This window comes from Amphibalanus amphitrite, unplaced genomic scaffold, assembly GCF_019059575.1.
Source record: "Amphibalanus amphitrite isolate SeventyFive unplaced genomic scaffold, NRLGWU_Aamphi_draft 001086F_arrow, whole genome shotgun sequence".
NCBI lineage: Eukaryota > Metazoa > Arthropoda > Thecostraca > Balanomorpha > Balanidae > Amphibalanus > Amphibalanus amphitrite.
Genome location: NW_024882580.1, coordinates 178,161 through 204,194, shown reverse-complemented (window position 1 = coordinate 204,194; position 26,034 = coordinate 178,161). Strand labels below are relative to the sequence as shown.

Below are 26,034 nucleotides of genomic sequence, written 5' to 3'. Positions count from 1 at the left end.
GTGCAGCGCCCGCCCGGACAGACAGTGACGACTGCTGTCCTCGAACACTCGCAGATACCGACTGGACACCGCCAGACGCACCACCGCCGCGTGGCCGTCACAGATGTCAGCAGCATCGCAGTCGCAGATGATGTCGCAGACCAGCTGCTTCAGCCGCGGCGCGCGCAGCCGGAGGGCGACGGCGCGCGCCCGGCAGCCGGCCGCCTTACCGGAGAGTCGGGCGGACGTCAGCCGCCGAGAGGTGAGGCAGTAGAGCTGCGCCAGCTCAGCGTGCGTGGGTCGCCGCCGTAGCAGGCGCGCCGTCAGCCGGTCAGCCACCTCCGGCGGGAGGTGGTCGAACGGGCCGGGTGGTCTGTGCCGCACCAGCTCAGTCTCCGTTAGCACGGACAGCGGCGCGGTGAAGACGGCCAGGTGCCGCTCCACGGCCGCCTCACAGAGCTGCCGCAGCGGCGCCGGACCGTGCTCCGGACCAGAGAGTGGCGGGGCTCCGTCCACCCCGCTCAGCACAGGTGCGGAGTCCGCCGGATCGAACCAGCCCGCTTCCAGAGGCGTCATCGCCGTCGTTAGTCTGCCGCACCCTCTGAGAGCACGTCACCTCCACTGCACTCACTTAGTATGGCTGGCTCCACCTCCGCAGATCGACACACTGGCTTAGTGCAGAATGCTATGAATTCCAGACAACATAGGTAGGTACTGGCTGTAGGCGCTGGAGCAGTTTCGCGACTTTCAGATCGATCACCGTCTACATACTGCCCATCGCGACTCCCGTGTCAGCACATAGGCTCGGTCCCACCCGCCCGTCCGCAGCGCGATGGTGCGTCGTACCACCGACCACCGACGCACCGACACTGTTCGCCGCCGGCCCGTGTCGTGTGTCTGGAGGTGAATAAGCTGGGGAGATCCTGCCGAGGTGGGGAGGGGCGCCGGCGCGACAGGCTTCTCCAGTGGACATCGGTGAGGGGAAGGGCGTGGCCTCCGCTACCAGGATCTGAACTTTCCTCAGACAAGTGCAGGTAAAATGCTTTCATCGTACCTATCGAGAATATATGGTTATAACGCAAGGTGATATGTGCAGATTACAGATATACTCGTATATGACTATTATCTGCAGTTTTACGAAAAACGTTTTTCTTCAATAACTATTGACCCAAGTGAAGCACGACAATAGGTATACCTAATTTTGCCAGCATTGTGTTCCTCTCGTCGAGACGCATCGAATGAACTATAAGTTGACCTTGAAAGGTCAACTTGAAAATTTAACCTCAAGTCAAAGTCATGACCTAACCGGAAAAGGTCATGTTGCATGTATCAGTCAATCGTATCGTCGAGCCGAGCACAACTAAGGCGTATATATCGCTGTAGCATGCGTCTATCAGAAGTTTGTAGCAAAAAAGTGTTAGATACCTACATTTCGTGAACTGAGATGGCCTCTCAGGGGCATGACGAGGGGTCACGGGTGCCATTTTCCGATTCAGTGTGTCATGTTTACTTGTAATTCGGTGTTTGAAGAATGATGTTCGTTTCGTCCAAAAAAGGTGCCTTTCAATTTTTTCCCATTGGCTTACCTATAGGATAGGTGATAGAGAGATCGCAAAATTGACCTGACCTTAGGTCGCCGATTACAAAAGTTCGAGAGAAACCTTTTGTACATATTACGAGCTCTTATCAATTGCTGAAAGTTTCAAAGCGGTCGGTTACTCGGTGTAGGACTATTGCAGGCATTGAAACTTTTTAGGAGGCGACCACACCTATGTAGGTGTGGGTCACCTACCAAGGTCACCTACCTACTTGGGTGACCTTGGTCTGAAATTTTCACAGCATATGCGAAAAAGATGTGCGATGAGGTATACGTCAAAAACGGGCTCCGTGCCGACGTTTTTAGATATTCGCGAAAAACCGCACGGCTGATCATCCAGCAGGGAGCGGGCTAAATCATCGTTAAAATTACCAGCATCGTGTTTCCTTCGTTGAGACACGTCGACTGTTCTTGGAAGCGATAAAAAATCGGTCATCGCGATTCGCGATAACAAATCCGAGATGTAACGCTTCACATATTCTGTCAACATTTATGAATCGCTAAAGTTTTAAAGTTTGGGCATATTTTCAATTTCACTTTTTAATGTTAAAGTATATATGACGTTGTTTTGCCGCGTCTAGCGTTATAATCAAAACAAGTCTTTTGTCAAAAGTTATAGCATTAACGAAAACGTTTCCACAATACGATCAATTTTGCCGGTTTGTGCTTTCTTCAGAGACTAAACCGTGAACCCTAGATTAAATCTAATCGCAGATAAGCGCGGTGAAAGAATTAACAAATCGAACGTTTTTATCGCGATATTCTCGTTTTAACCAGCTAACCAACTTTGTCCAAGAGTGTCAAATTCGGGAATACTAGCCCTTTGATGACCTATGGTGTGTGTTTACCTGATCTTCGAACTGGCAAAAATGACCAAAGCATATACTTTTCATTATATTTGACGTTATTTCCGACACCGCTTGGCGCTACGCCGCCCAGGAACCGCCCGATGTGTTAAAAATCGACCACTCGATCGGACTCTCCCAATCGCTCAGCACGGGCTACGTGAACTTGGCAAGCTCAATGAACCTTTTGACAAAGGTATTTATCACTTGATGAGTTGTAGCGTGCTGAGCATGCCAGTGCATTTAACCCGCGCCCCACTGGGGTCTGCGTATAACACGCCCTACTGGGGGGGGGGGGCTATTCATAGCCCCCCTCCTAACTCCGAAACTACTGGGCCGATCGTCAAAATTCAAACGGCGTCTGATAGCCCCGGAAAAACTGTCGAGCGAAATCTAATTTCATTGACCTCGAGGTCACCGATGACGTCACAGGTCAGGTCAAAGTAAAAATTATTAGCATTTTTGCTTGTTCACGTTTTGGGCTCTGGCCGCCGTCTTACAAGTCAGATCAGGCTCATTTTTGGTTCACACACTCGTGAACAGATGCTCTAGATACTCTGAGGGTACCAAACTTGAACTTTGATTTTCAGGTCAAGGTCAGGTCATCACAGGTCACGAAAATATTATATCATCCGTCGGTCACGTGACACATGTTTTATGGTCCATTTAGGCCACAAATTTCGAATTTCATGTCGTCTGTGTCATTCGAGGTCATTTTGAGTCAAATTTAGCTTAGGTCAGGTCACTTTTAGGTCAAAAAAGGTCAAATTTTAAAGCTAACATTTTTCAACAAAAAAGGTGTCTATTGGATGCAGTTTGAGCTCAGGAACACGATGGTGCTATTTATATTGGCGTACGATGTCAAATTCGTGCTGAAAAATTGATTTGAAAAATTAATAATTGTTAATTTTTTGCAATAATGCGTATGACTTGGCCATTTTTGAAGATATTTAGCTAAAACTTGCTAGAGTTAGTCATGATAATGCGTTCTATCACATATATTCCGTTTTTTTTTTCGAAAAGTCAAAATTTTTTTCGAAAAAATGTAAAAATATAAATTTTGAATTTTATTATAAAAGATTTTCAAAATTTTCAAAAATTCGAAAATCCGAGATAGCAGTTTGATAGCGCAGTCTATTTTGAGTCCTCTCATGCAAAGAAATTGGATCTAGCTTAAAAACTGAGCTCTTGAGAGCGATTGCCGTGGTTCAATGTTTTGAGTCGAAATCGGCCGAACATGACGTCACTCTGACGTCATTTCCGGCCGACCTATGGTAGGTACGAAGTTCAAATTTTGACACAAGGTGTAAAATTGATGCAGCTGAAGGTACTGAAAGTTTGGCGTCGATATGTCAAGCGGTTTGGAAGTTATTGCAGAAAAACGGGAGGGGGGCTATAAATAGCCCCCCCCCCAGTGGGGCGCGGGTTAATTTATTTTGATCTTTAAATTGACTATAGGACGAATTTCTAATCCAATACTGTACGGATTTTGACGATATGTTTTTTTTTTTAATTTAGACCCTTTAATTGCTTTAAATCAGGCTCGGCCAGTCCATAATGTCAAATATCTCAACTGAGCGTGCAGAAACGAGCGCCAAGCGCTTAATGCTTAAATGCTGCTTATCCAAGCTGCATGCACTTGATATTTACGTAAGTGCATGTGCGACGTCCATCACTTTACTTATCTTCATATTTATTCTGCACAATTGCTAAGTGGTCCAGGAAAGTCCCGATGTGTCACGATCGAACCACCGGTTAGTTACAACTAACCGGTTACTCGCGCACCTCTACCCTGTTTGTTACTCTATTTAACAGACTATTTATTCAGCAGGCAGATAACTTCATGTGACTGATCAGAACTCAGACCGATATTACTTAGGCAGATATCAGACCTATGGCAAACAAGATAAGGGCGCCGGGAGTCAGTCGGACCGGACAGTTTCTCGGCGGAACTCGGACATCGGGCTTCCTGAAAGGTTTCAGGTAATTTGACACATGGAGCATGCACGTGTCTCCAGAGGCGGATCCAGCTCAGAGTTTTTTTTGGGGGGGGGGGGCAAACCATAACAATTTATCGATTCTTTCCATGCCTCGTCCATAGGCGTAATGTTAAAATTATGCCGTTTGGGAGGGGCAAATGCCCATTTTGCCCCCCCCCCCTCCCTGGATCCGCCACTGCGTGTCTCTGCATGTGCCAGCCCAATTGCCAGCCCCCATCTTTTTGGGTAAAATGCTATACCCACAGTGGCGTATCCAGGGGGGAGGCCAAGAGGCCATGCCCCCCCCTTTGGGATCAGACATGCAAGTGGGCCCTTTGGGTCACTTGAGTGCAGTGACGTACCCAAGGGGGGCCACGGGGCTTCTGAGGTCCAAGGATGACTCAGGGGGACCAGCGTGACGAAGGCGTTCTGGGTCTCCCTGCCTTAATTCCAGTACTGGACAGAACGTCTTTTACTCGGAAGAAAAACTGATATCAAAGAGCGATATCTATCACAGTGACGAACACAGAGCGCCCCTAACTACCTGAGAGCCCCTGGCTACCTGAGGGGCCCCCCTGGTTACCTGAGGGTCCCCCTGGTCACCCGAGGAGCCCCTGGTTATCTGACGAGCCCCTATAGTTATCTGAGAGGCCACTCCTTGTCTGAGAGGTTCCTGGTTGTCTAAGGGACTCCCTGGCTACCCGAAGGGCCCCTGGTCACCTGAGGGCCCCTGGTTAGGTATCTGAGGGGCCCTGGTTACCTGAGGGCCCCTGGTCACGGGACCCTGTTTACCTAAAGGGCCCCTGGTTAGGCTGGTTACCTGAAGGACTCCTGGTAAAGGACCTCTGGTTACGAGGGCCCCTGGTTACCTGGGGGGCCTCTGGTTACCTGAGGGGCCCCTGGTTATCTGAGGGGCCCCTAGTTAGCCAAGGGGCTCCTGGTCCCCTGGATGGCCCCTGGCCAGTCATCTAAAGAAGCCCTGGTCACCTGAGGGGCCCATGTTTACCCGGGGAGTACCTGGTTATCTAAAGGGCCTCTGCAGTCACATGAAGGCCCTTAGTTGCCCGAGGAGCCCCTGGTATAACCGGCACCTGGTTTTCAGAGGGTCCCCTGGTCACGGTAACCTGGTGGGCCCCTGATCAATTGAAAAGCCCCTGCAGTCACCTGAGAGGCCCCTGATTACCTAAAGGGCCCCTGATCACTTGGATTCAATGGCATAGCTAGGAGGCGAGGAGACACGTGTCCGTTATATGGTTTAGGGTCCCCTCGTGCCCGAGGGGCCTTACGGTGCCAATGACATCAGAGGGTCCACGCTGGCCACGGTTCAACTGGAAAGGAGTGAAAGGACACCACGGGGCTTTTGAGAACAAGTCATGGGCTCTTATGTAGCCACACTTATCTCCAGAAGGGCCCCACCCCAGGTTCTGAAGGACCTTGCCGGCCTCTGAGGGTCCTTGGAGGCTAATGAGGGATCAGCTGTAAGGGCCCCACACCTGTTTGCAATGCCCCCACGGCCCACACCAGTGTTTCTGAGGGCCCTCACGGCTCATAATGGCGCCTGGGAGGGCCCTCACCGCCACCTCTAAGGTCCCCACACCAGTGCCTCTTAACGGCCTACATCGGCGGCTCTGAAGGCCCGCTCACCGGTGCCTCCGAGGGCCCTATACCAGCGCATCTAACGGCCATTTATCGGCGACTCTGAGGGCCTCTTACCGGTATCTGAGGTTCCCTTGCCGGCCTATGAAGGGCCACTAGTAACTTTCAGGGCCCTAAAACTATGGGCAAACTATGCGGAAAGTATGCGTGAACTTGTCGTACCAGTCCGTGTCAATGTGGACACTGATGGGCACGCATTCGTGAATTATTCGTGAAATCGCCGTGAACTGGTCGTGAACTAGTCGTGAACAGTGCGGGAGCGATCCCAATTCGTGCACGAAAATGACACGACTTGCCACGACAAAATCATGACCAAAAGTCGTGCAAGTGTCAGGGCACCGTCCTTTCGGAAGAGTTCAGCTCAACGATACGGATCGAATGACACGCATTTGGAAATTCTGAAACCGTGGTGACGCCGCTGGCTGCAGCATATTTCATTTTAGCTGCGCAGACGAACAGCCCTCAGGGGCTTTAGTTTTTAGTTGGCATTTTCGACGGTTTAAAAAACTTGTACACGTTCTACGAAGAGTGAGGTGATGGATAAAATGCAGTCTACTGCTTTCAGTAGAAAAACACCTCTTTCCTTATCCGTAGATATCGTATTAGCACAATTTTGTGACGTCATAAATGCCAAATGTGACCTGATGATTGGCTGCAGTAGTTTCAAATACGTCAATATTTTTAATTATTACGTCTTTACTCTATCATTTCTACTGAAGTTATTTTAGAGAAGCCAAAGAGAAGCGCTACCGCAATGCCACTTGGCGTTTACGAGAATAATTTAGCCAGTTGCTGTCTCAAAATTTGCGACAAATGGTTGAGATTCACGTAGCTCTGATATTTGAAAGCAATTTATTCAAAAATGCAGTGCTCCCAAGATAGCGCGAGACTATAAGGGTGATAATTCGGCTACATTGCTGTGTGGCGTGAGTTTTGGCGTGCTTGTATCGTCCTGACACGGGCCTGGGCAAGATTCCTATAGACTGGGTTTGTGTGGCTCTCGTTGTGGAGCAGCAGCGGGCGTCAACATTCAGCATTCTCAAGGATTTGTGAAATTTGTGATTTAGTGCAGGTGGTGTGCGTGCCGTTTTGTGATTCAGTGTTCCGATAAAGCTGTGGTGCCCATCATGATGTTATGACTGTCCTGGAACGTGACAGTCACTGCAAGGGACACCAAGAAATTCAGTCAAGAAGGAACCATCACTCAAATCAGAATATGGCGTGGGGAACTGAATTATGGGTAAGTACAGATTAATCACCTGTTTAACTCACCTGTTTGGGGTTTCTTTGATCTGAGGGTAGCTAAATGGGTAAAGAAATTGAGAGAAGGGAAGGAACCTGCTTGAAAAGAGCTAGCGCGATGGATGAGGGTCTGTCTGGAAAGTAATCCCACATGTGTCAAATCAAATATGTTGCCTATGAGATTGAGGCACAATTATCAGATAGCAAGGTCAGTGGCAGATCCAGGGGGGGGGGGGGCAAAATGGGCATTTGCCCCCCCAAATGGCATGTTTTTAACATTACACCTATTGGGATGATGCATGGAAAGAATCGATAAATTGTTATGGTTTCCCCCTAAAAAAAAAACTCTGAGCTGGATCCGTCTCTGAGCAAGGTTGTGGGTGACCTCAGCCTTAGTTTTATTTAAACATGTTAATTACGGTTACTGCACTTGATTTAAAATATTCATACCTTACCTTACCTTACCTTACCAATACAGAATTTTGAGGCCTATAAGGCCTTCAAGGTCAAGGCACATTGAACACGGCCGAGTAGAGTGAAGCGGCGTGAACGATTTGCAAGTACCTGGTGGCATTTTTCTCGATTTTCAAGACGAGAAAATTAGTTTTGACAAACGGAAATCAGTGTTAAGGTGTCAGTCGGGCGCACTGTGGTATTTCCGTTCCATTTATGGAGACGTTTCTATTATTTGAAACGTTTCCAATTTTGACAACTCACTTGTTCCAAAAATGGAAACGATCGTTCCATAAATAGAAACGCTAACATCTCTGCACGATTTTTTTTTGCCAAGTGAGGCTGGATTTGATTTATAACTGCTGATTCCCTTCAAGCAAAAGCGGATACACCAAAGGCACTTGTCTTTTTGCACGGAAAGCTGTCGTATGCAATCAAATTCACCACTTTACCATGCTCCTGAATCGTATCCATTTATGGAGACGCTGCCGTTCCAAATATGGAAACGCATAAGCCTGGTGCCGTATCCATTTATTGAAACGCTGGTATGAGCATTTTAGCGTAGGAATTTCGCACTATTTATGTAATCAAAAGCTGAAATGGGCGTTTTATCCTAGTTCGGAACTTTATAAGACAATTTAAACTAATAGTTTAATTGATTTAAATTTGTTTGTGGGAAAGTGAACTTCGTTTGGTGCATGTTGCATGCATTTAAATGACTATGGATAAATGAGAAAAACATAAAAGTAGCATACTTGTAATTAATCTAAGCAGGGACTATTTTAACATGTTAACTAGGGTGGCAAGTAACACCCTAGTCGCCTGGAACCGTAGCTGCCAGTATTTGCCACCTTTGCTGCCCTGCCCTCCCTCCCTACACGTACACTGCAACATCTGATCATTAAGGGTGAGGGAAGGGCTTAGTCCCCCTTGATACAGCGTGCGGGGATATAAATACCCTACATCCCCAGTCCGCGACGCCCCTGCCTTTGTGTTACTAAATAACACATGATCGGATGGTTTCTACTTCACATTCACAGCCCTGACATCAAAGAGCAAACAATGCAGCCAATCTGTATTCGATAACTACGAAAGTCCGCACCATACCGTCTGTCCGCCCAGTAGACCAACGTCGTCGTCACCTGTAAATTTGAGAAATGAATAAACCAACAAATCAACAAACAATGAGAGTGAGTGGTAGGTATGAGAGAGTAAGTAAAACTAGTAATATTAGGTACTATAACTTTTATCAGGGATGTCATTGCATTGTGAAATTAAATGACATGATTAAATATCAATATTGTTAACAAGCTGTCACTAATGATTTGGTAATTTTAACTTAATTAGGCCTAACACCATGACACTATACATTTTGTAAATTATCTATTTCAGAGGCGGTACCTACACATTACGATGTGATATAGGGCTGAACGTTTAAGTCATCTGAAATAATCAATAGTCATTTCTAAATCATCTTAACCAGAATGGGGCAAAATCTGACCTCCCCTCCCCTCCAGGCCACGTTACTCTCAGAACCTTCCCAGGGAGCGTGCAAACTCACCTTTAATCCGCATCCATTTCGTTGTCGTCCTCTACGAACTGGTGTTGCTGAGCCTCTAGTTCTTCTAAAAGCTCAATCATTGCAGCTTTGTTTTTCGACTTCTTCCTCTGAATCTCCTTTCTCCACCTTTCACGTTCCCCTTCTGAACCCAGTGCTTCTACTCTTAGTGATATTCTTTCTAAGACTTCGGCTTTTGTCATTTTAGTCAAGTCCGCATCATCAGTTGTTATGTACAGTCACCAGCAGTTGCTACCCATCACCCCCGGACGGCGGGGGAGCAAGCTACCACCGCCCCTGCGAGACTAGCGCCGCCATGCGCCAATAAGTGGAAACACCACGTGACTGAGGCCACGTGAGGGCAGGGTCACGTGATGGAGGGGCGGAGCATAGTAGCCTTTGCACCCGACACTAACTGAAATGCGGCGCTGTGATTGGGCGCCTTAGCATGAATGAAGCCCCGGCGCCAGAATCAGCCGTTCGCCTTATATGGAAAGTGAGCCTTTGCGTTTCACTGTTCTGTATTGGTTTGAGAGCCACGGCACCATACGAATTGTGAGCCCCTTTGAACGGGTCACCGCCCAAGGCACTGAGGCGACGGCTGTGCCGGGCAAAGTCTAGCCTGGTGGGAGAGGTGGGCCAGGGAAAGTGCGATCGAGCAGCCACTGGGACGTGGATTGTTAATTCGATTTTGGTTGACAAATGACATACAAGCCCGCTGTGATGGACCACAAGAGGAGCTGAACAGTTCATACAACTTCTACAAAGCTCAACGGTTAAAAAATTCAAAACTTAAATGTTAAAATTCAGCCTGCATGTTTAAACTCTGGTCCGGCGCTGGCAGGAAGCTTATATTGCCACTTGCAATTCCACTACGTTGTAATATAACCAATAGTTCTGTGAGAGCAGTAACTGAAAGCCCCGTTGAGGGGGGCGGGGGTGGGAGGTCGGCGCGAAATGGCCCCCTCTCTCCTTTTCAGTCGATATCTCCTAAAGTATAGCAAATATCGCCACCAAACTTTCAAGACCCCTCCGGGCATCATTTTTACACCTTGTGACCACATTTTTCCAGAGCTTTTATGAAAGGTTAGTCACAAATGACGTCAGAGGGATGTCATGTTCTGTCATTTTTGACCCAATAAAAGGTTTAGCGGGAAGAGCTGTCACGCTTACAGTTTTGAAGATAACGAAAAATATTCAAAATAAAAAAGATGTAAAATAAACAGCGCTACCAAACTGCTAACTCTTATTTCCAAACAAAAATTGATTTTGAACATCAAAACTATGGTAGTAAACACCCCGAAAATACCAACAACTTTCAAAATTAAAACTGAAATATATGTTATATAACTATCTGCTCTAGATATGCCAAACTTAAACTCGTTAGCTCCATTTTTAGCAAAGTTATGGCGAAAAAATACTCAAAATTTATTACGTATTTTTTTTCAAATTCAATTTTTAGCCGACACAGAACACACAGAGCAAGCCAAAGACCACCATTGGATTTCCTGTGATGAGCTGCATCGAATAGATACCCCTTTTATGCAAAATATCAACTTTCAAATTTGACCTTCTTTGACCTGACCTTGACCTAACCTCCACCAGAATGTAATCTAAACTGGCCCCAATGGCCGTCTAGCCCACACCATTGAATTGTAAATGTAAAATTGGCCATAAAACATGTATCACACGACCCTAGCATAGTTGGGTTCATATTGTAACCCTTAGTGACCTGACCTCTGTGAACTGACCTGGCATCAATGACCTCTTTAGGCAACATATGTATTAGACAACCAGCGCTCCATCGATGTTTTCCATTACATGTCTTTTATTTGATGTGTTAACTGACTGTAACGCATTCCTTAGACTAAATCGGTGAAAAAAAATGCGACCTTTGACCTGACTTGTGACGTCATGGGTTGCACCTAGGTCAACAAAACCTGGTAGCAAGGTAGTTCCCTGGTGGGGCTATCGAACGCTTTTTGGATGTTCAAAATCGGTCGGTAACTTTCCGAGATCTCAGGTGGAAGGCGAAACGGCTGCACCACCCGATCAGGTGGTAGGGTCCGCCAATACCCCAAGGGGCGCGGATTATTTATTCACTCATACAATGTCGTTTATTTTGAGAACACCTTTCTCACGCCATGACATGGTCCTCTCGTAATAGAACGAGATGAGGAGAGTGCTTTCACGCCTCCTTATGCACGGCTCTAAGTGTCATTGAGCTATCAACAGTCAGCGGTTTTCGGACAATAATGAAGTTCTTAGTTCTTACTGAATCCAATTTTATTTCAAACGATTGTCACTGTGCTAGTTTTTTTCTTATACGTTTTTTAAAAAGCGCTGAAGAAGTCTTTGATAGACGAAACCGGTCCGCTTATTCTTTTTCTAATTGTTTTTTGAATATATTCGTAGACTACTGGCTCTTTAGGCTACAAAATTTGAGAATGTTTGGTATTACTTTGACCCGAGCGATGTGCAGCTGGATTTTCCCTGTTAAATGATTATGGACAGCTCGCAAAATTAACTTCAACCTAAACTACCGACAAGCAGAAGAAAATCCGATACAAGCCTACCTCAATCCTCTCACCTTATTCAACCGTTGAAACGTTAAACTTTAAAGGCACGATGTGCAGCTGAGTTTTCCCTGTTAAATGATTAGGGACAGCTCGCGAAATTAACCCTCGCCGGCACAGGCCATTTTGAGTCCTTCGACGGCACAAGGGGGGGTTGGTATAGGATAGAGCGTTGGTATAGGATAGAGCGTTGGTACGACCCCCCCCCCTCGCGTTTGGCCCCTGATCGAGCTAGAGCTTCGCGGAAAAAAACGAGCGTGCTGCCCGTCACGAGACGAAGCCGATGATACCCAATTTTAAGGTCCTAGGTCATCGGGTGACCTTCCAGGTCAGGTCAATGACCCGAAAACCGGGAAAATCGGGACCTGTTAGAAAGTCGTAGAGTGTGGCTGCTATGTGGTTTTCCGGGGTGCTGATCACGAATATCGTGTTAGTTTTGATCAGAGATGATGTCTTTAAGCATTTAGACCAGGTCGGGTCAGGTCAGGTCAGGTCAACCGGTAGGGGTTGTGACGGGTATTCGTAATACGTGTCAACCGCCTCGGACAGCTTCGTAACATGTTACGAAGGCACCAAAACTACTTCGTAAATGTTCAAATGGTTGCTAAATTCGAATTCAGCTCCAAAAACTAGCCTAGAAACATGTAAAACTCGAAAAAGTGAACCGAGGTCACCCGAGGTCACCAAAGGTCAATGACCTGACCTGACCTTCAGGTGACCTTGACACCCACCCTAATGCATGGGAGCAACGTCAAATCACATGTTTGAACGTTTGAAACCACGAAAAGCTTGCAAACGCGCGGCTAATGCGAGCCGACATGCGCCGAACCGCGATTTCGGCCAAACATGGTCACAGAAAAGAGGTCACAGGTCAAAGGTCATTGGGGCCAGGGTCACGAAATTTTCAGGGTAGGTGTAAAATTGATCAATGCGAGGGTACTAAAAGTTTCGTCGCGATCGGCCGCTTTTTACGCGAGTTATTCGCGAAAAACCTTAGGGTGGGGGTTGCATCACCCCCCCCCCCTGTGCCGGCGAGGGTTAACTTCAACCTAAACTACCGAAAAGCAGAAGAAAATCCGATACAAGCCTACCTCAATCCTCTCACCTTATTCAACCGTTGAAACGTTAAAGGCATTTGTTCAGTCCGAGTCGCTATGTCGACCACCCGCGCCGTGCTGGGGGGGGGGGGGGTTACACCCTTCCCCCTCAGGTTTTTCGCGAATGTCTCAAAAAACGGCGACGGTCAGGTCACCGTAACGTAAAGTGACCTTACCTCAGAAAAAAAAATTCGAAAGCTCGCTGTAGCTACACCGACTGAGCGGACTTTAAAACTTTCAGTAATTGGTTAGGGTAATAGTGTGTATAAAATGGATAACTCGGATTTTGTATGTCTGTGACCTAAGGTCACGTCAATTTTGCGACTGCTCAATTGGGTATAAGTCAATGGGAGAAAATTGAAATGCGCCTCTTTCGGACGAATTTCGTTCTACACCCACTAAAACATCGGTCCATAGGTAAACATGACACACTGAATCGGAAAATCGCACCTGTGACACGAGTGTTTACCTCCTTATTTTTGACGCTCTTTGGATTGCCGCTTACCGCGTGTCGCTACGTGGCCCAGGAGCCGAGTTAGACGGAGGGGCGTCAAACCCCCCCCCCCCCCAACACTCGACGGAAAGTTCATGCCACCAACACGGCGCGGGTTAATTGTTATGCTAGCTAGCTGCTGTTGTAAGCTGTGGAGTCGTGGACCTGATCTTGAATGAACTGGGCCTAACATTTTAATAGCAAACGTAAAAAAATGTTTAATAGGTTGTGCAAAAAATAGCATCTCTTTTATGAAACATTTGCGAAACCTTCAACATCATCCCTAGACCCCATTAGTGCAGAGCTCCCAGCGACGACCATAAAAGCGTCCCCATCCCGTCATAGGCGGCGGAACGGGAAGGGCACCGGGGCACCGTGCCCCCTTTTGATTTTTGCATTTCAACATTAGCCCTATGAGCGTTGCATGGAAATAGTTAGTACCAAAAGTCGGCAGTGCCCCCCCCCCCCCTAATTGAAGGTGTTCCGCCGCTAATGCATCCCGTCAACGTGGGTTTATCATAAGGATGCTAAGATTTAATTTCCAATCCGAAGCTGTAATGATGAAAAGCAAATTTACGTTTTACATGTGAAACAAGCTGACACAACTAAATATTTCCTCTCTCGCTCCCTCTCACTGATTTACCCATTGCTCTCTCTCTCTCTCTCTCTCTCTCTCTCTCTCTCTCTCTCTCTCTCTCTCTCTCTCTCTCTCTCTCTCTCTCTCTCTCGCTCTCTCGCTCTCTCTTGCTCTCTCTTGCTCTTTCTCTCGCTCTCTCTCTTTCGCTCTCGCTCTCGCTCTCTTGCTCTCGCTCTCTCTATCTCGCTCTCTCTCTCTCTCTCTCTCTCTCTCTCTCTCTCTCTCTCTCTCTCTCTCTCTCTCTTTCTCGCTCTCTCGCTCTCGCAATCGCTCGCTCTCTCTCTCTCTTTCTCGCTCTCGCTCTCTCTCTCTCTCTTTCTCTCTCTCCCTCTCTCTTTTCTCTCCCTCTCTCTTTCTCTCTCTCCCTCTCTCTTTCTCTCTCTCCCTCTCTCTCTCTCTTTCCTCGCAATATTCTCGACTGTCACAGCGCTGTAGGGCTTGTTTCCAGACAGGTCCAGGCGCTCTCCACTCCGCAGGCCCCAGCCCACACGGCCCAACCGCTCAAACACCCTCCGGCGGATGACCTCTGACCTCGGCGACCTGACCCCAGCCGACCGATTGCGTCCCCCTCCACGCCTCCGCCCCGCTTCCCCCACTACAGCTGCGTAGTAATTGTAGCGTGTGCAAAGGTCACGTGACATTATTTACTTCTGCGGCTTGTTCGGCTGACAAGAGATGGCACTAGTGGTCTGTGGATCAGAGGCGGGGCTAGGTTCTACGAATTCTTGGGGCACACTTTAGGGCAGAAAAGAGGTTTTTTGGCTTTCCATCCCAAAATACTTCGAATATACAAAAACAAGTTAGATATTCGAAAATCGGAGGACCAAACGGATCGTTTGACGTATCTTGCGCGACTGAGAATTGATGGGTCTTCAAACTACTGAACAAAAGCGAGGTGATTAGTAGCAAGTGCTGGTGACTGTACAACTTCTCTGGTTTCGGCGCAGTGCCCAGACGCATTGCCTCCTTTGCTGCTGAATAGTTCTTGTCAGCTATGGTATCGAAGTTCACAAAGGATGGATGGAGAACTTCACCATCTAGTGACATGAGTTGCTGGACTTCTTCTTGTGGCTTTTCCAGGTACTTCAGCCGCCTTATTTCCGCCCTTAGCCTGTCTTCGTTTTCTTGAAGGGATACCATGCTAGCATCGTTTTGACGAGCGACGCCGCATCGTTCAAGCACGCTGGTCTTGACACCCTCCAGCCTCTCAGAGCAGCGGGAGGCATGAATCCACTGGCCGCTCGATGGGACGCCCGGAGGGATCCAGGATTTTGTGCTTCTGTTTTTGGCCTCAAGGATGAAATCACCGCCTTCGCCCCGAGTCTCGTCGCCCGTAACGGTGTAGGACGTGGTTGCTCTGACGTATTCACGGACGGGGCTTGGCTGTTGCTGTCGGACGATCATGTCCCGCAGGACCAATCGCTGGTAGATGCGGTGCTGAGCGACGAAGAAGATTGGCACAAGTCGCTGGCGGCCTGCGAGCATCGCGTTAGAGTTGTTTTTCCTCACACCACTCCTCATCAAGTGGAATGCTACCAGGAGGTTTGCAAACTTGAACAGCATCTGGTAGTTGTTGTTCTTTACACCTTGCACCCAAGCCATGTATCCGTCCACCGTTGGCACCTGATTTCTTTCTGAGCAAAGCCTCGCATATGGCACAAGAAGCTCTTTGAGTATGCTTTCAGTCACTACTCGAATGATCTGCCACGTGATATGATTGTCACCACATCCTTGGATGAAGGCTTGAGATCTGGCTGTCTTGAACCCCATGATGGATGACACATGCCTAAGAAGAGGGGTCCAAAGTAGTTTGAATATGGCTTTCGCCACATTCATTTCTACGTGCCCAACCCCGGGTCTAAGCATGATCCAGTCATAGAATTTCTTATACTCCGCATCAGCGTGTATCTTACTATGTTGATCGACCTCTTCCCGCGCCACAAGCGTAGTACAACTTAGGCAAACCAGCTTATCTTCGATAAGTTTCGAAATCATGTCGTAGGGCTGCCCGTCGCAGCCGATGGCCACCCATTTCCTTCTCACTCCGATACCCGCCTGGTGTTTCAACTCTTCGAGGACTTTCGCACACGTGGCATATGAATTGGGCATGTCTGCCACAACTTCCCCCATTCTCGTGCTGCACGGCTTCTCATGCTGTGACTCGACTAAGTCATACACTTCGCTGCGCGTTGGACGACGTTCCGCGGTTGGCTGGCATGTGCATTTGTCGTCTTGGCTGACGACCTTCAGGCACTGCTTACATGCTCGTTTCTCCGAGCCGATGCGTAGCTGGGCAGCGTCGATATCGACGAAGTCGATGACTTGACCTTCGACTTGATGCTGCTGCCTACTTCGGATAACTTTCTGTGGTATGTGCTTTTCCTGTACTTCCGAAAGTCTTTCTGGAGTTCTTCTTCCACTTGTTTCAATTCATCAAGAGCTTTCTGTAGAGACGGACCTTCCATACTTTCATATGATGATGGCATCAGGCTGGGATCCCGTTGCAGATCACTCTGCTGGCTTTGCAGAGACATCACCATCGTGCATCCACTGACAATAGGCTGTCCGCCGACGATCAGTCGCGTAGAGCGAGTGACAACCTGGTTGTTGTCAAAGAATAGGTCCACGTCGCCTTCCTCATGGATGGTGCTCACTTCGCGGGCGTTGTCGGACAACATTTTTCTGTGAGTAGTACCTGAGCCCGATGGTGAGCACGCGCTGTCTATGTCTCGAGCTGAAGAGCTTCTGCAAAAGGTGTTTTTAACTAGTGCGTTGCTAAAATTGAACTGACCGACGAACCGCCCGTTTCTACATCCTAGTAGCGACTCGTAAGCGAACACAAGGCGAAGGTCGTCCTGCGTCGGTCTCCGCTTCTCTGTAAGAGCCTTCAAAAAAGACACGACAGAATCATTGCGTTCACTCAGCCATTGCGTCGCGTCTTGCCTTGATAGCTGTTCTATATCGCTGAAACCACCAGACAGCTCAACAGCCTCGTTGTAAAACGCCTTATTCAGCGCGGTGCCAAGGGCAGACGACAATTCTTTCAACGACTGCTGCGGTAGGCGCCCCTGGGCTATCATTGAACAAAGCTGTTTCATGCACGTGCTGTCATTTGCCTCCCAGTCGCCAGCCAATGCGCTCGTTTTAGCTTCAGATACTGACCATGTAGATTCTTCACTAGAGACGTGGTCTACGCTGGGCAACAACCCTGAGGCTGCGAGACTAGGAATCGTTCCTTCGCTCGATGACGGTTGGTAAGAGGAGGTCGATGCTTCCCCCGTGTCTGACGTCACTGGGCGAGCTTGCGATTCTGGTTTTGTTTTCTTCAGCGCGTGATTGATGCATGCTGAGCACAAAAACTTGGGAATATTGTGCTTGTCTTTAGTACCAAAAATAAACTGTAAAACTCTTTTCGGCAATGCCTTTCCATCTGTTCGTTTCAATTTCACAGGAGTGTGGTCAGCAGCATTCAGGATGACTTCTGAATGTTTCTTATTGCCACATTGAACCCGCCGAGTGGGATTTCCTTTGCGCCTGACTGGGCCCACCATGACTTTGTATCTGAGGAAAAAAAACATAAATTTATGACCAATTTTGCAAAGTAGAACATAAATGCTCATACTTGCCAACACAAAACATGCTTTTAGGTTAACATCCTGCAAAAAATATGGCAAGCACATGAAACTTTAATTAGATTACAGGACCTAGTCAAAGCATCTCAACTGGGGGACGGCGAGCCGACTGACCCGAGCCACTGATTAAACGTATGCTACCGGGAAGAAGGTGCGTTGTGAAATTACGAAAATATATGCTTTCCATACAATCGTCTGACACACATTTGAAATAAATTACAACTTGTGAAAGCAAATAACCAGGGATGCGCAGCCGTGGAAAATTCAGACGGCTCCGGCTCCGGCTCCAGAGGAAAAAATCGGCTCCGGCTCCGGGCAAAATATGCCGGCTCCGGCGGCTCCGCACCCCTGAAAGAAACCTAACCTAGAAAAGTCTGGCTGATTTTCTTCCAATGCAATGTTTATCAATGAAAGTGACTCATCTAAGTGACTATATTGGGGCATATAGGAGTGGGAACTAGCAAGGAAACTTACATTTTCCAAGCCAATTGATTCTGAATTTCCAGAAAAAAAAAACCTACAAATGGTGGTCAATGGAGGCAGGAGGCTGGGAAGTGAGGGAATCTACTTGACGTTGACTGGGAACCGAAGACGCAATGGCCTCCCCTCTGTTATCACATGAGCCATAAGACTAGAACCTGATAAAAAAAACATGTATTAAAAATGACTCACACACTGCAAACCTCAAATACTGACAGCACATGTAATTGTTGACTGAACATATGCATTCACTGTGCAGCATGTATAAATCCCCAATAACCCGCAGGCAGCAAAATGGGACTTCCAGATTCATGAAAGACATGGAATGCTTAAACGTTCCCCTAAACTATATCACAGAAAAATGGCAATAGAAACTAAAGTATTTTCTCACAAGCAGTTCCCACGGGCTTTCTCATGAACTATCCCTGGTGCTCGGGACAGAACACTTTGACCCGGGACAGCTCCGTCGTTGTACTGTATTTGAGCAGCGCTTAAACGTTCTCCTAGACTATATCACAGAAAAATGGCAATAGAAACTAAAGTATTTCCTCACAAGCAGTTTCCATGGGCTTTCTCATGAACTATCCCTGGTGCTCGGGACAGTACACTTTGACCCGGGACAGCTCCGTCGTTGTACAGGGTGACACAAAAAAGCGGTCATCACCAAAATTCGAATAACTTCGGAAGTTTTATTCAGATCATCACCAAACTTCGGCCACTTTAGGTCACACCTATGTAGCAGACATCCACCAAGTTTCAAGTCTTCACTACGAATACTTTTAGTACAGTGTGTGTTTTACGGACGCTCCACAATGTGCTCCAGGTGAGCGCCCCGGCGCTGCAGGGCGTAGGCACACCTGCATCCGGCGGGCAAAGTTGCCGATAACCCGATAAGAATAACGTTTCAGGGGTAGCACACCCCCTGAGCACTGTCTCCAGAGGCCATTGCACTCTGTAAAGTGCACAGCCATCGAGTTATCGACAACTTTGCCCGCCGGATGCAAGTGTGCCTACGCCCTGCAGCGCCGTGGCGCTCACCTGGAGCACATTGTGGAGCGTCAGTAAAACACACACTGTACTAAAAGTATTTGTAGTGAAGACTTGAAACTTGGTGGATGTATGCTACATAGGTGTGACCTTAAGTGGCCGAAGTTTGGTGATCATCTGAATAAAACTTCCGAAGTTATTCGAAATTTGGTGATGACCGTTTTTTTTTGTGTCACCCTGTACCGTATTTGAGCCGCGCTTAAACGTTCTCCTAGACTATATCACAGAAAAATGGCAATAAAAACTAAAGTATTTCCTCACAAGCAGTTTCCATCGGCTTTCTCAAGAACTATCCCTGGTGCTCAGGACAGAACACTTTGACCCGGGACAGCTCCGTAGTTGTAGTGTATTTAAGCCAGATGCAGCGCTGGTGCACCCACATTGGGCAGGACTGATAGCCCCTCTTGCTCAAGTGAGAGCAACCCACCCAAAGTTCCCCATCAGCCTTCCAGTCCTCGTAACATATTCTACACCGGTTTCGCGCCTGTGCCTTCCTCCCTTTGGATGTGGAAGGCATAGATCCTGTTTCACGGACAGCTCTGGTTGGAGACGAATGTTCACCATCACCCTCCCCGTCGGTTTGTGTAGCCTGTTCACGGGTGCTGGTGGCTGGTTGAGACGTGGCCACGGTGGGAGAGGGAGAGGTCGATGTTGATGTTGATGCAAGATCCCCTTCAGCAACCGCGGTGGGGTACTTTTTGTTCAAGTAGGAAGCATGAGTGATTTTCACCTCAATGGAGCAGCCAGTCATTTGCTCTAGGTCTTTTGCCTGGGAAGGAAAATGTTTATTGGTCAATAAAAACCAACTATTTTCATAAGCAGAATTGGAGCAAATGAATGTATTAAAGGGACACTCCCACCTTAACATTAGTTTTGAGTTGAGATAGCCAAATTGGTGGCCATGGCCTGCAAATACCGGTTTGGGCACTCACAACATCGAAAAATGCTTTAATTCGAAGATATGGAATTTCAAACTTGCAGTTTTCGGATTCTAAGGGGCTAATGCATTGGAATGCCCCCTTAGAATTTGTGACGTCAGCGGAGATCTAACGATTTTTAAATCTTAGTCTAAAACCATCGTTAACACGTGGTAGTATACGCTGCTTTGCGCGCAACGTCTGCCGCACTTTAAGGCTGCCAAATTATTGCTTCCAAATAAAGTCGCTAGTAACAGGGGAGATCCCAAAAAGTAAACAAAAGTAAAAGCCTAATATCTTGAAAACCAGTGAATATTTTTCGGCGAAATTTGGTAGATATTCGTTTTCGCTCTTTCTGAACCAAGGGATATCACTTTCATGCCAATTCATTAAAGGGACCATCCCACCTTAACATTAGTTTTGAGTTGAGATAGCCAAGTTTGCGGCCAGGCTCAGAAACCACCATTTATCCTGGTCGCAACCCCCGCAGCTTTATGGTGTTCAAGAAATTTCTTCCCTTTACTTGCAGGGTGGGACCAGCTTAGTCCCTATCTCTTAACCATTAGCGGTTTTTTGATGACGTCAGCAGTCATTTCAACGCCCGCCATTCCTTGAACCCGAGTTTTGCTGACCTTGAGCTCCCTTTTTTATCAACGTGAAATCCGTCGTCGGCGCTGAGAAAGCCTATTGCTTTTCATCTTAATTTGAATATTAGAAGATACCCACCACTGGAACTTGGACTGATATTATACCAAGGCCGAAGATGATCAAGCTGCCTGCTATATCTGGAGCTTGGTGTTCAACTTCAACATGGAATAAAAAACAAAATATCAAAGCAAACTGGATATGGTACTGCAAGTTAAAGTCCAAAGAATTTTGAAGAGCTGACAATTGACATTAATTCTTTTCCTGCAAGGTTTCCATATGGAGATCACAGTCACACCATGAAGAAATATTTTTGATGTTAACAGTTGAAAGGGGATTTATCTTCCAGTTTTGACGAAAGACGCTGCTGACTGTCTTTGGAAAAGGATGTCGGCATGAGGTGCAATTGTGCTTGTGAAGTGGTTATAACTGGTCTTTTCACAGTATTAAATTAAATGTGCCATTGCAGCCAAGTGTGTTATCATGTAAGGTAAAATCAAAACTACAATGTTGGTTTTACGAGCATTGAGAAGGCTGGTAGGTAACACCTGCCTGTGCTCGTAAATCATGCTGCCAGAGTATTCTAAATTAATTTTATCATACAATTTTGTTGTCCAGAATGGTTGCACTATTGTTTGGTATCATATTCCATGTAAATATGGTAGTGTAAAGTCCGACCAACATGTTACCAGATTTGAAGCTGTTACGTTACCTAAGTACCTGTTTTTTTTTTTTACTGGCGTGGTGAATGTCACCTGGATTTTGTTTTGAGGTGCAGACCTAGTAACTCTGACTACATGGGTTTGAAGCTATTATCTATTCTGTTTTTACTGGCCTGGTGAATGGCGACTGATGTTGTCCGTGGATGACACTGAAACAAATTTTGAGTGTTTTGTACAGTGTTTTAATACAATGCTGAGGGCTGAAAGTTGTCTTGTTTAGAGTGGTGAAAGTTCAGGATATGCCAGCCACCATGGTGGGTCAGAGTTTAATGTGTTGCAGTCAGTTCGGCTTCGGCAAGCACACGGATGGGCATACGCATCAATACCTGCTCTGCCATACTTTCAGCCAATTTTACCTAGGTAAGTCTTTTCTTTTTTCTGCCAAAAGCTATGACATTGTGAATTTCAGCACTGTGGCCTGTGTGTAGCTTTCAGGAAAGCAATTCTAAATAAAGTTCTGATAAAGTGCAAAATCATCAATGCAGCCCTCTATTACATTTTCTACAACATCTTACTTGTTCCTTGCATGGAGAGAAAAATGCAATGTTATGAATTCGTTTATTCACATAATTTGACAAGCATGCAGTTACCTGCTACTATCACTGCACAAAACAGAGCAGAAAACATCAGTTGATCAAACACAAGACATAACAGAAGTTTACAACATAGGGCTGCCGAACCTGCTTCCTCCCACCACAGTTGATGCCATTTCCTAGCCTGGCTTGATGTGAGCACTGAATAGCTGCTTTGTCTAATTACAGCTCACTACCATTCAACTTAAACTACTCTCTTTAAAGTAAGAGTGAGAGCGTTCAGTGTTCATAGCAGCTCGACAGACAACAGACAACAAACATCTTGACAAACCAACCAGTATTTGATTTGGCTAATGATTTATGTGCTTGTTGTATCATGGCCAAACTACTTTAACAGCAATAATCCCTGTTTCATCTTGATTGTGGCTTGATAGTTTCCTCGCGTTGTGTCTTTTTCTTAATAAACTTAATGACTTAAATGAGAAACAACTAAGAACTTCAAATTCTCTGTCATTTCTGTATTTTCTTAACATTTTCACTGATAAGCCATTTTTATGACTCACGCGTCCTCACTCTGGGGCACCTCTCAGCCACTCACATAAAATAAGTTCATTCACCCGCCACACTTTCAATAAAAACAGTTCTTTTCTCATCAACATTTCCCCCCGACACTGAATGAGCACGTCATTCAGAACACTACGTGCCGGAACATCGACCGGCCATTCATGAGCTCTCAGTTACTTCAGTTGTCTAGCTCCAGTCGCACGATCTTGGTGACCGGTCGTTTGTACACACCCTTCCGCGTGTTCACCTCCACGACGCGGACGAGGCCGTCCTGACCGGGGAACGTTCTGGCGACTCTGCCCAGGGGCCACGAGCCTCGAGGCACCGATGAGTCTGCGATCAGCACCATCTCTCCTTCACGCAGATTGCGTGACATCTCCGTCCACTTCTGTCTTGTCTGAAGACTTGGTAAGTATTCTCTGATCCAGCGCCGCCAGAACTCTGTGTTCAGCTGCTGGAGTCGACGCCACCTTTTTCTGGCGTTCTCGGGCGTGTCAGCGTCTTCAGAGCAGATATCCAGCTGGGTGTGACCGAGCAGGAACGCTGCCGGGGTGAGCGGTGGCGCATCAGACGGGTCAGATGAGACCGCGGTCAGTGGCCTGGTGTTCAGAAGCGCCTCCGCGCGGCAGAACGCGGTCATCAGTTCTTCATCTGTCAGATGGGCGGCTTCTAAAGTTCTTCGTAGTGCCCGCTTCGCACTTTTTACCATCGCCTCGCAGCCACCATTGAAATGAGGCGCTCCCGGAGGAATGAACTTCCAGTCTATGTAGAAGTGAGCGGTTTGTCTCTTGATCACTTCTTGGTCCAGAGCTCCGACTAGCTTCCGTAGCTCGCGACTTGCTCCAACAAAATTCTTCCCGTTGTCGGAGATGATCTCAGACGGCCTCCCTCTTCGAGCGATGAATCTCAGGAATGCTCGCAGAAAACTGTCAGTGTCGAGTCCGCAGGCCATCTCCAGGTGCACCGCTCTACTCTGTAAGCACAGGAAGACGCAGAGGTAGCGTTTCAGCCGAGTCTTCCCTCTTCCCTGTCTGGTCTCGAACGGTCCTGCGAAGTCCACCGCGCAGTGACTGAACGCGCGGCAGGAATACATCACTTCAGCTCCAGTCTTCGGCGCCATCATCTGCTTCTCTGGCTTCTTGGATCTCTTGATGCACTCTGTACAAGATCTGATGCATTTCTTGACTTCTTCTCTGGCACTTATCACCCAGAACCGCTGGCGAAGTTCCGATATGGTGTGCTCAACGCCGAGCTCGTGTTCACCCTGCTCATGCACATGACGTACCAGGAGACGGGTCACTTGATGGCCCTTTGGGAGAAGCACTGGGTGCTTCACATCAAATGGCAAGTCGCTTCTCTGGAGGCGTCCGCCGACTCGCAGTAGTCCATGGTCATCTACAATCGGACACAGTCTGCGGATGCTGCTGCTTTTGAAGACTTGACCCTGTTTGCTTTCACCGGACGGGACTGCGACTTGTGCTTCCAGCTGTCTTCGCTCCTTGGCAAAACATTCCTGAGCTCGCAGGAGCCAGAATGTCTCTGCAGAAGACATCTCCCGCCTGTCCAGTGATGATGATGTGCCGTCGTTGTGTTCATCTGGGCACTCTCCTCTTGTTAGTCTCTTCAGTTTCTCGATAAACCTTAGAACCCACGCCGTCACCCTGACCAGCCTCATCCAGCTTGAGAAGTGACTTGGGTGTAGCCGGAGGTCATCTTGAGTTTCTTTGATCAGAGTGCTGTGTACTGTCTTCGTCTTCTTCATCTCGCTCCTGTCGAATGGCTCTGATTGTAGATCTCTTGGCATTGGCCAGTTTTCTCGCTCTTCCACAAGAAATGCAGGGCCCGACCACCACAGGTCACTGGACTTCAGAACTTCCAGTGTTACGCCTCTGCTGGGAAGATCTGCTGGGTTTTGATTTCCGGGAACATGCTGCCATTGCTCAGGATCTGTCACTTCCCGAATCTCTGATATCCGATGCGCCACGAACGACTGGAACTGCTTGACTTCATTTCTGATCCAACAGAGCACGTTGATGGAGTCAGACCAGAACAGCACATCTGATATCTGGATCCTGAATGCTGCACAGGCCTTCTTCGCCAGTCGCAGACCCAGGAGGGCAGCCATCAGCTCAAGACGAGGGATGCTGACCTTTCTAGAGCGTGGGGTGACTCTGACTCTTGCTAGAGCCAATCTTGCGGCAACGCCATCTTCACTTGTGGTCACGACGTAGACTGCGGCTGCATATGCCTGCTCAGAGGCATCTGAGAAGGCGTGTAGCTTCTGAGCTGTAGCCTTGGAGAAGGGGTGGATGCATCGGGGCACTAATAAAGAGCTCACGCGCTCCAGCTCCGTCACCCATTCCGCCCACTTGCGCTTCATGTCGGCGGGCAGCTCATCGTCCCATTGAAGACCTCGGGACCAAGTTTCCTGGAATAGGATCTTGCTTCGGACGGTAAATGGACTCATCAAGCATAGAGGATCGAAGATGGCTGCGAGCGTCTTGAGGCAGATCCTCTTGGTAGGCTTTGGCGTCATGTTCTTCTGAATGGTAGCATTGCTGCTAATGCTCAGCTTGTCTTCATCCGCATTCCAAACGACTCCAAGTGCATTGGCACGAGTTTGAGGGCCATCTTCGATAGTGAAACTTGACTCTTTGGCTCGCTCTTCTTCTGGTATGCTGTCCGTCACTGAGCTGCTACTGCTTCTCCATTTTCTTATCTTCATGCCGGCCAACTGCATCAGCTCTGTGAGTTGCTTTCTGGCTTCCTTCGCTTCATCTTCACTTTCGAATGAGACGAGGGCATCGTCCATGTAGAACGAGTCCTTGATCGTGTTGGAAGCGAGAGGATATCGTGAAGCGTGCTGCTTGGCATTCTCCTTCATCGCGAACTGGGCTGCAAATGGTGCTGCAGCGTTTCCGAACAGCCACCTTTGTGCTTCATAGATATCTGGCTCTCTTCCAGCTTCGCAGTTGCGCCAGAGCACACGATGGAACTTCTGATCACCATCGGGTAGCTTCACCTGGAGAAACATCTCCGCGACGTCTCCAGTCAGAGCGATCGCATGACGGCGAAATCCCAGCAGGACTTCTATCAGGTCGTTACAGATGGATGGTCCAGGATAGAGTTCATCGTTCAGACTTCTCCCTTCAAATTTTGCAGCTGCATCGTACACTACCCGTATCTTCGTCGTGGCGCGATCTTCCTTTACTACCGGGAAGTGGGGCAAGAACCAGCCGTCTAAGGATGCAGCCTCTCTATCTTCAGGTACGATCTTCTTAAGGTATCCTTTAGATACGTAATCTTCAAAATTCGCATTGTACTTTTCTAGAAGAGACCTGTCTTCATTCTTTATCAGGCTCTGCTCAGTTTTTCTTAATCG

At 47.7% G+C, this 26,034-nt stretch overlaps 2 protein-coding genes across 5 annotated transcripts in view; one reads left to right on the top strand and one right to left on the bottom strand.

Moving 5' to 3' along the window:
• The first annotated feature begins 6,782 nt into the window (after positions 1 to 6,782).
• Positions 6,783 to 26,034, top strand: part of LOC122369960 (formin-binding protein 1-like) — a 56,433-nt gene continuing 37,181 nt past the window's right edge. For all 4 annotated transcript variants that reach the window (XM_043345146.1, XM_043345147.1, XM_043345144.1 and 1 more), the window contains exon 1: positions 6,783 to 7,296. In XM_043345146.1, coding sequence (XP_043201081.1) covers positions 7,192 to 7,296 — 105 coding nt within the window. In that variant the 5' untranslated portion in view covers positions 6,783 to 7,191. The remainder of the gene's footprint in view (positions 7,297 to 26,034) is intronic.
• LOC122369962 lies at positions 8,812 to 16,160 on the bottom strand. The gene is made up of 3 exons (XM_043345149.1): positions 15,039 to 16,160; positions 9,313 to 9,547; positions 8,812 to 8,893 (listed from the first exon to the last, which is right to left on the bottom strand). Exons 1-2 carry the CDS (start codon positions 16,105 to 16,107, stop codon positions 9,315 to 9,317), a joined length of 1,302 nt encoding a protein of 433 aa, XP_043201084.1. The 5' UTR covers positions 16,108 to 16,160; the 3' UTR covers positions 8,812 to 8,893; positions 9,313 to 9,314.

Bases quoted from the DNA above. Each gene is read 5' to 3' on its own strand.
- LOC122369962 (XM_043345149.1), bottom strand. From the start codon at position 16,107: ATGATTTCGAAACTTATCGAAGATAAGCTGGTTTGCCTAAGTTGTACT. The intron at 9,548-15,038 runs TGTACAGTCACC...ACTGCTGGTGAC, and splicing joins TGCGCCGAAACCAGAGAAGT to TGTACATAACAACTGATGAT.